Raw genomic sequence first — 14,435 nt, 5'->3', positions numbered from 1 at the left:
GTTGTTTGCTTCCATGTTACCAACATCCAGTAGGCTCGGAACTATCTCATAGTACTTCAGCTAACCAGTTAGTACACTGGGAAAGAAGTGCCAGACTTCAGTCAAAAAAAGGCTTCTATACCCTTTGAATTTTTTTTTTCATGGCCAAGCCAAATGTTTGCAGGATCTAAGTTCCCCAACCAGGGACTGAACCAGGGCCCTGGCAGTGAAAGCACCGGATGCTAACCACTGGACTGCCAGAGAATTCCTCTATTCTTTGAATTTTAAACCACATATATTTATGTTTTAAACTTCCCTTATAAAAGTGATATGGTTACACTGTGGAAATTACTAACAGCAAGTGGGTATTTAGGAAAAATGAACTTAAGATAAAACTTCCACTTAAAGCATCACATACAAATTTTTTAAATGGTGTTATCTCAAAATAAAGTGATAATCATAAGCTACAAAAAATCATCAGATGATAGAGTAGCTAAAGCTCTGTCACAAAGCTGACAAATACACATCTAAGATGCTAGCTTAAAAAAAAAAAAAAAAAAAAAAAAAGAACTTCCCTGGTGGCTCAGACAGTAAAGAATTCACCTGCAATGCAGGAGACCCGGGTTCAATCTCTGAGTTAGGAAGATCCCCTGGAGCAGGGAATGGCTACCCACTCCAGGACTCTTGCCCAGGAAATCCCAAGGACAGAGGGGCCTGAGGGGGCTGCAGTCCAAGGAGTCACAGAGTCGGACACAACTGAGCAACTAACACTTTCACTTTCCCTGGTGGTCCAGTGGTTAAGAGTCTACCTGCCAGTGCAGGGGACACAGGTTCAATCCCTGGTCTGGAAGGATCCCACATGCCACAGAGTAACTAAGCCCTCTGTACCATTTCCTCCGGCTGCAGATGTCTTTGTAACCAAGGCAGATCCTTCGGTGGCACTTTATAGTGCCATGTCTTTGCATGATATGGAAAGTGATAGCAGTCAAATCAGTCCCCCTCATTTTTCCTGACAATATGCCAAATACCCACCTGCTAAGTTGTGACCCCTCCTTCCTCACTCTGAAGTAGATATAGGAACAGACACTACTTTTCCACAAGGCTTTATTGCTATCCTTGTCTCTGCTAGTTCTTCTATCTTACAGCCTTTAGATACTCACTCAACTGGCCAGTTCTTACTTTTCGCAAACCAGCTCTCTCCTTAAATTCTCAGTCAGGCTAAACCAAAAGTTCTCAAGTTCTAAACTACATATAAAATAAACAACAGGCCTTAACGTATAGCATAGGAAATTCAATATCTTGTAATAAACATAATGGAAGAGAATATGAAAAAAGAATATGTATAACTGAATCACTTTGCTGTACACTATGTAAAAATTAACTATATTTCAATAAAGTAATTTTTAAATAAGTTCTCAAGATTTACATTCTCACCATTAGAAAACACTTTAAAAAATGAAATCTCAAAACAAAAACAAATTCAACTTCTTGAAGGAAAAGAGGAGTTCAAATATTCTAGTAGACAACTGTATGTTAGATAATACAAACTCCACTCCAGTTCCACTCCAATATTCTGGCCTGGAGAATTCCATGGACTGTATATGTCAGTCCATGGGGTCACAAAGAGTTGGACACGACTGAGCAACTTTCACTGGGGGCATAAACAGCACAAATTTGATGAAAATTTTCCATATTATTACTCATAAAACCTAAGGCTTTGTTTCAGTGTTTTTCTAGCATTTTTACATTGTGTCCAGGTATACTGGGTTATGTTATTATATTTCTTAAATGCTAGTCTAAAAGTTCAGTGTCTGTTGTACTCCGCCATTTTAATTTACTCATCTACACAGCAGTTTCTGAAAATTAAAAGGTTCACATAGGTAAACTACTCTGGTTGTTTACTCTAGCAAGAGATAAATGAACTGTAACCTTTGCCTCATAAAACTAGTTTCTGAATGACATCTACTGATGTTTTTCCTTTCAGAGAATTAAGTGGCTGAAATTTATACCACTGTGGCTCTTGTCTCTTGAGGTGCTCACCACATTGCACTAAAGCACCACAAAAAGCACAAAGAACATGCTGATGGGGATACTACAACAGCACCAATCCTGGCTGCTTTCACTCCTTTTGAAATTTTTTCATAAGGAAATTCATCTTAAAAATGATCACTGCTGGGAATTCCCTGGCAGTCCAGTGGCTAGGACTCAGCCCTTCCAATACTGGGGCAGGGGTTCAATCCCTGGTTAGGGAACTGAGGTCCCACAAGCTTCGCGGCATAGCAAAACATAAACAAACAAATAAAAATGACCACTGCATTCAAATGGTTGTTGTCATCCTTCTCATCACTCTTCAACTATCTGAATTTCAATATCCCTGTTATGGAAACCATTTAGAGAACCTGTGAGTTCTGAAGTAAAATAGAAGATGCCATGAAAATCAGGAGCTTTAAAACCAATCCTCAGGCAAGTTGGCCCATCAAAATATGGTCTGCCTATCCCAAAAGTCTTTTCCTAAATACTTAAAAATTTTTTCACTTTATGATGCTGCCTAAAACACTACCACCTAAGAGATTAACTTGGGTAAACAAACATCCTTTTTGAAAGTATAAACACTTAACTGAAGAGTTAAGGATGTATCAATTATTTGTGGAAACAGTGACAAATTTTATTTTCTTGGACTCCAAAATCACTGCATTTGATGACTGCAGCCAAGAAACTAAAAGACGCTTACTCCTTGGAAGGAAAGCTATAACAAACCTGGACAGAGTAATAAAAAGCAGAGACATCACTTAGTCGACAAAAGTCCATATAGTCAAAGCTATGGTTTTTCCAATAGTTGTGTACAGATGTGAGAGTTGGACCATAAAGAAGGCTGAGGATCAAAGAATTGATGCTTTTGAATTGTGTTGCTGGAGAAGACTCTTGAGAGTCGCCTGGACTGCAAGGAGATCAAACTAGTCAATCCTAAAGGAAATCAGTCCTGAATATTAATTGGAAGGACTGATGCTGAAGCTCCAATACTCTTGCCACCTGATGTGAAGGACTAATTTGTTGGAAAAGCCTCTGATGCTCGGAAAGATTGAGGGCAGAAGCGGGTGACAGAGGTTGAGATGGCTGGATAGCATCATCGACCCAAGGGACATGAGTATGAGCAAACTCCAGGAGATAATGAAGGAACGGAATCTTGACACACTGCAGTCCATGGGGTTGCAAAGAGTCAGACTCAACTTAGGGAGTGAACAACCACCATTATTTTAGAATGTGGATTAATGCAAGCATGATTGAAAAAAAAAAAAAGTGTAAGTGTTAGTCGCTTAGTTGTGTCAAACTCTTTGCGACCCCAAGACTCTAGGCTTCCCTGGTTGCTCAGATAGTTTAAAAAAAAAAAAAAAAGCATCTGCCTGCAACGCGGGAGACCCAGGTTCGATCCCTGGGTTGGAAAGATCCCCTGAAGGAAATAGCAACCCACTCCAGTACTCTTGCCTGGAAAATCCCATGGACAGAGGAGCCTAGGGGGCTGCAGTCCATGGGGTGGCAAAGAGTCTGACACGACTGAGCGACTTCACTTTCTTTGCAACGCCATGGACTGTAGCCCACCAGGCTCCTCTGTCCATGGAATCCTCCAGGTAAAAATACTGGAGTGGGTAGCCATTCCCTTTTCCAGCAAATATTCCCTACCCAGGGATCGAACCCAGGTCTCCTGCATTGCAAGCAGATTCTTTACCACCTGAGCCACCAGAGAAGCCCTTAAAACCCACTTCCACCTAATATCCACTAACAATAAATTGAGGGTTAAGGTAAAGTAGGGGAGTTGGTTCAAGAAAACAGGGATGTTAGTGGCTTTAGCATCCCAAGTGCCTTTGGAGGGAAAGACAAGAAAAGCCTACATGAAATGCCACATGGTCGGGGGTGGGGAGGAGTAACTCAGGGCATCAAAAAGATAAAGAGCTCCTGAGGATAAACACACCAAACAGTTCAAAAGAAAGTATCAAAATTATTGTTCTGGCCAGTCCTATACCCAAAAATGAAGAGAAAACATTCACATTTCCTTCTGTTTTCAGGCGGGGGAGTATAATAGAGCCATTAAGAGCCTGGATACTATCAGATAAACCTGAATTTGAAGCCTAGTTCTGTCATTCACTAGTTGTGTAACTTTGAGCTAGTCATTAATTTCTCTAGCCTTCAGTTTTCTCAGTTACAAAATGCAGATATTACCAATTTCATGAAGTCCTTGTGTGGATTAAGAAAATGCACATTAAAGAACATGGCACATCAATGTATGACAAAACCCACTGGAAAAAAATAATAATAATAATAAAAAAAAAAAATTAAAAAAAAAAAAAAATAAAGAACATGGCACAGCTCCTTATTGACAAACAGTGGTTGTTACTAAAAATAGATTGTCTCAAGTTATGTGATGTGTGCCGTGTGCTTAGTCGCTCAGTCGTGTCTGACTCTCTGTGACCCCACAGACTGTAACCTGCCACGCTCCTCTGGCCATGGGGATTCTTCAGGCAAGAATACTGGAGAGGGCTGCCATGCCCTCCTCCAGGGGATCTTCCCAACCCAGGGATCGAATCCAGGTCTCCCGCACTGCAGGCGAATTCTTTACTATCTGAGTCACCAGTCAAGCTATACATCAATGAAATAAAATGAAAGATATTGGAAGTATGAAGCATTTATTTATAGCTATAGAGAACCACATTGCATCAGAGAGTAAATAGGCAGAGTAAGACATTTCACTGTTTTCTTTCCCTCGTTCATCTGCTGCTATGAACATATGTTTCATTCATGTTAAACATTCATTTTTTTTAAAGCAGTGTAACAGAGGAAGTAAAAACATTACTCTAAAAAAATGAATGCTATGGATAAAGAATAAAACAATACACAAAAGGGATCTGCTCTGAAAAAAATCTGTAACAACTAGACAGCATACCAGTGTGACTGAGGAGAAGCCATTAAGAGCTGATTCAGGGAGTTTCCTGGCAGTCTAGTGGTTAAGACTTGGGGTTTTCACTGCCCTGAGCCCAGGTTCAATCCCTGGTAGGGAAACTAAGATCCCACAAGCCAGTGCGGCCAAAAAAAAAAAAAAAAAAAAAAGAGCGGATGTAGAGGCAGAGGAAACTGTAATAAACATATAAGTGAGCATTTCATAGATCTATTGAACTACAGATTAAAACAGAATTTATTAAAAGGGATTATACCAGGAATGACTTGAAGACACTAAAACTATAATAAAGGAAATAATAACTGTGACATTTGGGGACAGAAGGTGTCAACACTCAGGGCTCAGAACTGCCGTTTCTTTCTGTAATCCTCACTTGACCATTTAGTGCTAGAATCTAGGCAGCATATCCTAGAGAGGGCCCTATTGTATATCTGTTGACAATTTGACAGGGTAACTTCCAACACTGGAGCTTGTCAGGATGACCTAAGAGCTTTCCCAAAGAAAGAGTCTCTACCTATTAGATTTTTTCAAAAAGAAGCACATGCTAAATCCTGGCATGACTGAAGAAGGCAGTATTAGAGAGGGACTCAAGAAGCAAAGTACACAATTCACTTTTTAAAATAAAGTCCTATTATCTGAGCCATCTGTGCTTGTATAATCAGGCATTCTAAGTTTTATCACTTGCTGTGTCACAAAGTGTATCCTTTTAGAAACAAAAGATAACTGAAGGATAATTAAAGGTTCTAGTGGCTCTTAACGTCAGGAAGTACCAGAGGCATTTAGGAATGTGAGACACCATTTTCAATGTTTCATGAGCAGGGGCCTGGGGGCACTACTAGCGTTTACTAGAGAAGCCAGGTGTGCCTCAGAAGATTGGAAAATGTCCCTCCTCCCCTAAGGACTGCTCACATCTTCATTTCAGAATTCTGGCCTCCAAAACTTCGAGAGTAACTATGCTAAGCAATGTAGTTTGTATTAATGTGTTATAGCAGCCACAGGATGCTAATACAAGTGCTAAATCTTCTGCAATGAATAGAACAGACCTATAGAACAAAACACTGATCTAGCCAAAATGCCAACAATACTTCCACTTAGCTAAACAATGAACAGAAAGTTAACTGAGAGGGCAGAGGAAAAGTGAGGAGTACTAAATGATATAGAGGAAAGGAACAGCAATAAGACAAATTGATCAAGTTACAAATTTTACCTATATACTTAAGAAGTAGTAACAATTTTTGATGAGTCAGCAGTAAAAAATTTGAACTTCTTATTACATTCAGAATGAAGAACAAATCTTTTTTAATAGGGGAAGGGGGGAACCTTTAAAAGAAGATTGCAGGGTCTTCCTGGTGGTCCAGTGGTTAAGACTCTGCCCTTCCACTGCAGGGAGCATGGGTTCAAACCTTGGCTGGGAAATTTAAGATCCCACATGATCTATATTGTGGCAAAAAAACAAAAACAACAACAAAGAAGCTTGTAGATTCAAACTATCTATAAAGTTGTTCTGGGCTTAGTTTGAGGTCTCAATATTATAGGTAGCAGCAGGACGGCTTAATCCTGCTATGTCTTAGTTTGTTCAGGCTGCTGTAACAAAAATATCATAAATCAGGTAGCTTAAACAACATGCATTTATTTCCCACAGTTCTGGAGGCTGGGAAGTCAAAGGTCAGCCTCCAGCAGATTTGGTGTGTAGTGCAGACCCGCTTCCTGGTTGATAAGACAGTTCTGCTCACAGTGTGTACCTGCACGGTGGAAGGGGCCAGACACTCGCTGGGGTCTCTATTTTCAGGACACTAGTGGTGATGGTTTAGTTGCTAAGTCATGTCCGACTCTTTGTGATCCCATGGACTGTAGGGCTCCTCTGTCCATGGGATTTTCCAGGCAAGAATGCTGGAGTGGGTTGCCATTTCCTTCTTTGTTAAGGACTAGTCCCATTCATAAGGACCCCACCACCTTCATGAACTAACCACTTTTCAAAGGCCCCACCTCCTAATACCATGACACTGGGCAAGGGGGTAATCAGGATTTCAAAATATGAATTTTGGGAAGGACACAAAAATTCAGCCCGTAAAACCCAGTAATCATATCTACAGCAGGAGTCTCACTTTACTGTTTCTCACCACATGCACTCTTTTTACCTATCCATTACCTTTTCCATATGCTTTAGCTTGCTAATGGCACCAAAGGGCATTAACCCAGCTTTGGTACACAATTTATCAGCGGCCATCTCCTTGTTGCTTGCTGCCTCTTAATTCACACTTTCTCTATTAATGACATAATATAGGAAAGAGCACCAAATATATAATGTAGTCTATGTCTATACCACAGCTGGAAGGATCAAGAGACATTCCAAACTTTAGTAGTCCCTTATACCTATTCTCTACACTATTTTCAATGCCCAAATAGTCTCTTCACTATTATCAAGGAACCTAAGTATGGCAGTCACAGAGACTTTTTAAAAGGAAAAAAAAAAAAAAATTCCCGCTATAGACCTTTTCTTGCCCAAAGGGTTAGAGCACAGAAATGACAGGGACACAAAGTGATTACTTTTTGGTTCTACATTTCCCTTAGAAATGATAACAAAGTAAGCCAGACAATCTACCAAGGAAATGAGAGTCTGTGATAGTTGCAAGAAGTAAAATGCAAGTTCAACCTCCTCATCAGTTTCCATCCAGGAGTTTTTAAGCATTGAGGAATAGAAAATATTTTTTAAAATTTTATATACGATCACTGTGGAGAACAGTATGGAGGTTCCTTAAAAACAGAACTGCTATATGATACAGCAGTTCCACTCATGGGCATATATCCAGAGAAAACAATAATCTGAAAGGACACATGCACCCCAATGTTCATTGCAGTGCTGTTTATAGGAGCCAAGACACGGAAGCAACCTAAATACCCACTGACAGAGCAGTGGATAAAGAAGATACGTCACACACACACACACACATACACACACACAGTGGAATATTACTCAGCAATAAAAAAGAATGAAATAATGCCATTTGTAGCAACAAGGATGGACCTAGAGATTATCATACTAAGTGAAGTAGTTGGGCAGAGAAAGACAAATATCATAAGGTATCATTCAGGTGTAGAATCTAATTAAAAAAAAAAACAATACAAAGGAATATATTTACAAAATAGAAACAGATACTAAAAACAAACATATGGTTACCAAAGCAGAAATGTGGGCTGGCAGGGAGCAGGGAATAAATCAGGAGCTTGGGATAAACATACACACACTACTATATATAAGACAGATAACCAACAAGGGCCTACTGTATAGCACAGGGAACTCTATACTCAATATTCTGTGATAACCAGTATGAGAAAAGAATCTAAAAAAGAATGAATATAGGGACTTCCCTGGTGGTTAGTAATACACCTTACAATGCAGGGGGACACGGAAACTTTCATAGCAATCTGATTAAGAGTAATTTTATGTCTGTTGTCTCTAATAAAATAAAGTTGGGCTTGAAAGATGTTTGGATGGCAAACTATCATATGAAAAAATAATTATTATTAGTCACTAAGGAAATGCAAATTAAAACCACAATGCCATACAATAACACATCTATCAAAATAGTTATAGAAAATTAAAAATACCAGAAAGACAGCTGGAACTCTTATACACTGCTGACAGGAACGTAAAATGGTTAAGACTCAGGAAAATAGTACGGCAATTCCTTAAAATTACACACCTATCATACAATCCCACTCCTAGTTATTTATCCAAAGGAAATGAAAACTTATATTCATACACTGGACACTAACATTTTTAGCAGCTTTATTTATATAATCTCCCAAACAAGAAACAATTATCCATTCATTTAATCACTGCATAAACAAAGTGCAGTATATCCATACAATGGCATATTATTCACAATAAAAAGGAACCACTCATACCACAATGACATGAATGAGTCTCAAATGCAGTATCCTAAGTAAAAGAAGCCAGACTCAAAAGAAACAGCCAGACTCAAAAGAAACCTGACCACACATGGTGATCCTATTTATGTCAGGAGTCCCCAATCTCCAGGCCATAAGCATGAGATCAGAAATATAGTGCACAGTAAATGTAACATGCTTGAATCATCCCCAAACCATCTCCTGCTCCCCTGGTCTGTGCAAAAATTGACTTCCACAAAACCAGTCCCTGGTGCTAAAAAAAAAAGTTGGGGACCACTGATTTATATGACATTCTGGAAAAGAAGACGATAGGCAAAAACATTAGGTTACAGGTAAGAAGAGGGACTGACTACAAAGGGCAGGAGGAAATTCCTGAGCACAGAACTGTTGTGCATCTTGATCGTGGTTTTACGACTGTATGCACTTATAAAAACATCATACACTAAAAACATTAAATTTTACTGCATGCAAATTATACTTTTAAAAAAAAACATAATTTAGAAAAAAAAACATAATTTAGGCTTATACTTTTTACGTGTTCTTTTTATTTCAATTTTTAAGCAATTAAGTTTTGTTGTAGTTTTACAAAAGTATTGGTCAATGGGGAACTCTCTGGCAGTCCAGTGGTTAAGACTCTACACTTTCACTGCTGAGGGCCTGGGTTTGATCCCTGGTCAGGGAACTGAGATCCCACAAGCCACATGTGGCATGGCCAAAAATTTACATTGTTTTATAAAGATTTTTTTTAAAGGAGGGGATTCTTCCTACAAATAAGTTTGAGACGCACTGACCTAGACATATAACCTTAAATTGTTTTACTTCTCTGGGCCTTCATTCCTCATTTTAACTCAGAAATGGGTCAGCATGTTTACAAAGATGTCTTCCAACCCTAACCAAGAAAAATCTATAATTTCTAGTTTCCTGAAGTGCCTACATACTATCTGAGGTATTACCCTACTCCTGATGTTTGAAATACCACCACAGTCTCCTGGTTTTCCTCCTACATCTTTAGTTTCTTCCAGTCTTTGCACTTTCTTTTTTACTGTCTGTTTGATGAGTTTCTTTAGCTTTATAGCCTGTTATAGTCTCACACGACACTCTCCCTGCAAGATGCCATCCACTTTTATAGCTTCAGTTGCCATCAACATGACTAATTAGATGTCACTCTTCTTTCTGGATCCAAATATTCATTTCCTTACTGAACAGCCCCATTTGGAAGTCCCAGAGACAGCAACTTACCTAAATCTGAACTAATCATCTCCCTAAACCTCTTCCACTATTCTATATCTTCACAAATTGTACTATATATGTTTAGATGTCGAAAACAGAATCCTAAACTTCATTCTGACTCCCCTGACTTCTTTCCTTATCTTATTTCAGGACATCAGTATCTTCAATTATTTTAACAGTCTTCTACTGATCTCTATGCCTAACCTCTTTTCCACTATAGCCAAGCACTTTTGAAAAAACCCAAATCTGACTGTATCACTCCCCTAATTAAAACTTTTCACTAACTTCCCACAACATTTTGAATAAAGCCAAGATTTTCTTAACATGAGTTGTAAGGCCCTACCTAATCTGGTACCCTCTTACCTTTCAACCCTATTTACTGCATCTCCCACGAGCTATGCTCTCTTCATTGGGAATTCTCATCAATTCCCTCAACCTATTGTCTCTCCTTTCTTGTCTCTATATGTATACCTGTGCCACTCTCATCCAGGTCTCTGCACATGTTTATCTCTCCTCCAGGTTTTAGCTAAGAAATTATTTCTTCTAGGAAGCCTTTCCTGACCGCCTTATTTTGTGCTACCTTAACTGCTCCTTACCATAATTTCAATATGTATTCAATATTTCAATAGGTATTACAATACCTATTTATGTGTCTGTATTCCCATTAACCATCAAGCTTTTTTTCAGGACAGCCTCACCATGTTCTTTTTCATGGCAGTATCCCCAAGACGTGAACCATGCCTGGCACATAGTAGGCTATTAATAAACATTGAGTTTACTAGTAAGAGTCTATTCACAACTCAAAAAAATATATTCCCTCCCTAAATTTCTACTCAAACTTCATTAACATTCTTTGAAATAGTTCTTAAAATTCCAAAATTTTAATATCTAGAACACTGGCAACCACCTTTCTTCAGAGAACTCAAATACTAACCAAGAAAAATATATTGTACAGAATATGAATGGAAATGGACCACAAATCCAAATAATATGAGTTTCTAATTTCTTTAAGAAATATGGATCCATTCAATAATTTTAAAGAAAGAGTAAAGGAAAGTGGTTCTATAATTTCATAAGGTTGGTTAATGCCTACTATACACCAAGCCTTATGAAGGAATGCTTTACTAGCAACCACCTGTACTCTTCTCAGTCTCACTTTCTATTCCCTCACATTTCAGTCTTACTTTCTGATTGTGTATTTATTTTTACCCACTATATAGCATCTATGTATCCATCTCATGATTTATTCCAGTTACATCTATGCATTCTGTGTATGTATGGCTGGATCTCAGCCCAAGTTGGTATTAATGGGATACTGCCATGATTCAAAAAAATTTTCAAAAACTGTTCTTTTGGAATTACCTTCAGATCCAGTGACACATTCATTCCTCAGGTTTTGAGAATTGATATAACTTCTGAAAGTAGTCAGCAGTCATTCAAAGCCATGTATGAGAATATTAAGGGAGATCAAACTGTACAATACTATAAAATGTGGTAGACTATAAATAAGTAAGTGGATGGTTTTCTATGTAGCCTGAAATAATACAAATGGCATCAAAGTAAAGGTACAAAACTGCTCAGTGTGATAACTTTGAAGACCATCATTTCCCTGGCTATTTGCTTATAAAACAGTATAATAATAGGAAAAATGTTTAGGATGTAATGTTAATCAAGTTTCAGGATTCTAAATTATATATATTTTGATCCACAATGTAAGAATAATTTTAAAGTAATTTAAGACATAAAATAAATATGTAAATAAGAACTGGAAGATAATATGTGAAATAATATTGCTATTGTGAGAACGGATTTTTTTTTTTTTTTCAAAATTAGTTCATGTTAGATGTCTTTTTAGTACTTTTTAAAAGTCAGAGTCACTATTTCATACTCACATATCCTAGGGAGAAATTTGGTCTATTTAGTGAAAAATAAAACTTAAAATTCTTTCAATTTTCTCTTCTACTTCTAAATGCCACAGAAGAGGTAAGACTCAAATTTTTGAAAATACATTGCTTTTATCAGAATGTTGGGCTTCCAAATAAGTAAAATCTTTCTGAAATAGAGTATAAGTTCTTAAGGTCAGTTTCATTCATCTAGCAATAAATAAATTTCAAATACCTTTTTGTCATGAATATTACAATCTAAAATATATGTGGGCAGATACCCACCAATTTTTTAAAGATATATGTAATGGACTAAAGGGGTCAATTATGTGTTTCTAATAATTAATTACAATCTTGTAAAAAATTATTATTAGAAATCCATAATACATTAAGAACAATCTAAGGTATTATCCCTTTTGCAGAATTCCAGATACCACTGTCTACTGAGGGTGTCCAACTTGATTCAGGAGGAGAAAGGCCTGTGACCAGGAAAGGAGCCATGAAGACTAGCAGACAGAAACAGAATTAAAGCAATTATGTGAGTCACTTCACCTCACCACATTTGGGTTTTGTCTATACCTACCAAAAATGTTGCATTAGAAAAAATAATTTAAGTCTAACACAATCTGAATTCCTGAAGTGTAGTTAGCCAAAAAACTGGAATTAAATAGGTGGTATCTTAAACCATCTCTAGAAAATCTAAAGAAACGATAACAATAATCACCTTTATATCTGATTCACTACAAAGATTTTTCTGTATAAACACAATGTATTATATACACAATCATTTTTTAATTTTCCCAATCATGACCTGCTTACACACTGGGAAATGCATTATATCTCTAATATAATACTCCAAACACAATTTCAAAATATTAAGAAAAGTTATCATTCCATTCTTCATCCCAATTTTGTTACAAATTTTAGTTTATCAACTTTGACCTGGTGCTTCATGCCCACAAGCCAGACAATGCATCGAACATCTAGTTATCCTTGCAAAGCAAAAAATAAAACTAGCTTTAACCATGGAACGGCAGCTCGCAAACAACCGGCAGTGGTTAAAATATAAAATTTCACTTAACCATCCTGCATATCAAACCCTGGATACACTAAAAGTGGCAATGTTCTCTGCATCTAACAAACTACCAGATAAAGTATAGATCTGCTAACATTCTGACCTCCTTCCAAAAGGACAAACTAGAACGGCAAAATTACACTCAGGCACATGGAGTACTCTTCTCTCAAATCACTCCACAGAGAACTTCATCATTTGCTCCGCCCTCTAATAACTCATGCAAAAAAAGTTCAGCACCATCAGAGAGAACAAGACACAGAGAATTCATAGAAGGGCTTAGGGCCTTTCCTCCAGGCAGTAAGAGGATCTGCGTGTGCCCTTCGCAGGGGTCCAAACGAAAAGAAAAACCGAGGATTTAGGGGATACTGACATCCAAAAACCGATTCTGTCTCAAAGAAGTTTTTGCCGTCATTCCTATTTTATCAGCAGGAGGCCTGGGCGCCATCGTTTCAGTCTTTATTATTTTATTATGGGGAGGTGGGAAACGCCACCAAGGATTCCTCCAGGTCTTTCCAATTAAGGTTGGGGGGTTCCCCCTCATTCTTCTCTTAAAACCTCAGTCTGGAGGGTACTCCTCAGCACCCCCGGCTTTCTGGCGGCCTATCCCCCGAGATCGGTAAAGGCGCTGGCGAACCCACCAGCCTCGCAGTTAAGGCGGGAGGGCCCGAACACGCCAGGGCCACAGCGATGGCTCCGAGGGGCCCAGAAAGGGGAAGGGCAGGCCAGGGACGGGTGAAGAATGACCTGGCCATGGAAAAAAGGGGAAAAGAGGTGAGGGGATGCGCTGCACCCCAAGGCTGCACACAGAAGAGGAGATGATGATGAAGGAGGGCGGTGGCCCGGGTGCGGCCCCCCACCTCTCCCGCCCCCAGGTCCCCGGGCCGGCGGGGGCGGATGGGCTCGGCCCATTCCGAGTCTAGGCTGAAAGGGGGTGGGGAGATCTCCCTCCACACTGCGAGAAGACCGAGAATGAAGGTGTGGGGTGCGCGGGGATTGGGGGGGGGGGGGGTGTCTCCCGCCTGAACCCGGAGACCCGACGCCGTCGTCGCTTCTTCCTCAGGAGGGAGGACGGGAGCTGTGGGTAAAGCCCGAGGGAAGAATGCATAAAGGTAAAGAGAAGCCCTGGGCACACCGGCCGCCCGCTCCAGACCCCACTCTCCACCTTCCGGTAACCGCGTCTCTTACCGGTGATGGCGGTGAACTGCTGAATTAACCCCTTCAGCGCCGACGACGCCGCGGAGCCCCCGTGGGCAGCCATCTTACCGCCGCCGCCGCCGCCGCCGAACAACAACACAGACACACACGGAACGCCCTCCCCCAACTCGCCTCACGGCTTGCGCAGGCTCATTGACCACCCCAAGCTCCGCCCCCCCGCCCCGCCTCCCCGCGGCGATCAGCGCAGGCGCAC

General features: G+C 39.6%; 1 protein-coding gene across 1 annotated transcript in view; it reads right to left on the bottom strand.

Moving 5' to 3' along the window:
* The window catches only part of UBXN7 (UBX domain protein 7), a 58,846-nt gene extending 44,506 nt beyond the window's left edge, over positions 1-14,340 (bottom strand). Inside the window, exon 1 of the mRNA XM_061166914.1 lies at positions 14,213-14,340. Within this exon, the coding sequence (XP_061022897.1) occupies positions 14,213-14,285 (73 nt within the window). The 5' untranslated portion in view covers positions 14,286-14,340. The remainder of the gene's footprint in view (positions 1-14,212) is intronic.
* Positions 14,341-14,435: the final 95 nt, after the last annotated feature.

The sequence above is a fragment of the Dama dama genome, chromosome 19 (assembly GCF_033118175.1).
Source record: "Dama dama isolate Ldn47 chromosome 19, ASM3311817v1, whole genome shotgun sequence".
NCBI classification, from domain to species: Eukaryota; Metazoa; Chordata; class Mammalia; order Artiodactyla; family Cervidae; genus Dama; species Dama dama.
Note: the sequence above shows the minus strand (reverse complement) of the source record. Positions and strands in the feature narration are given on the sequence as shown.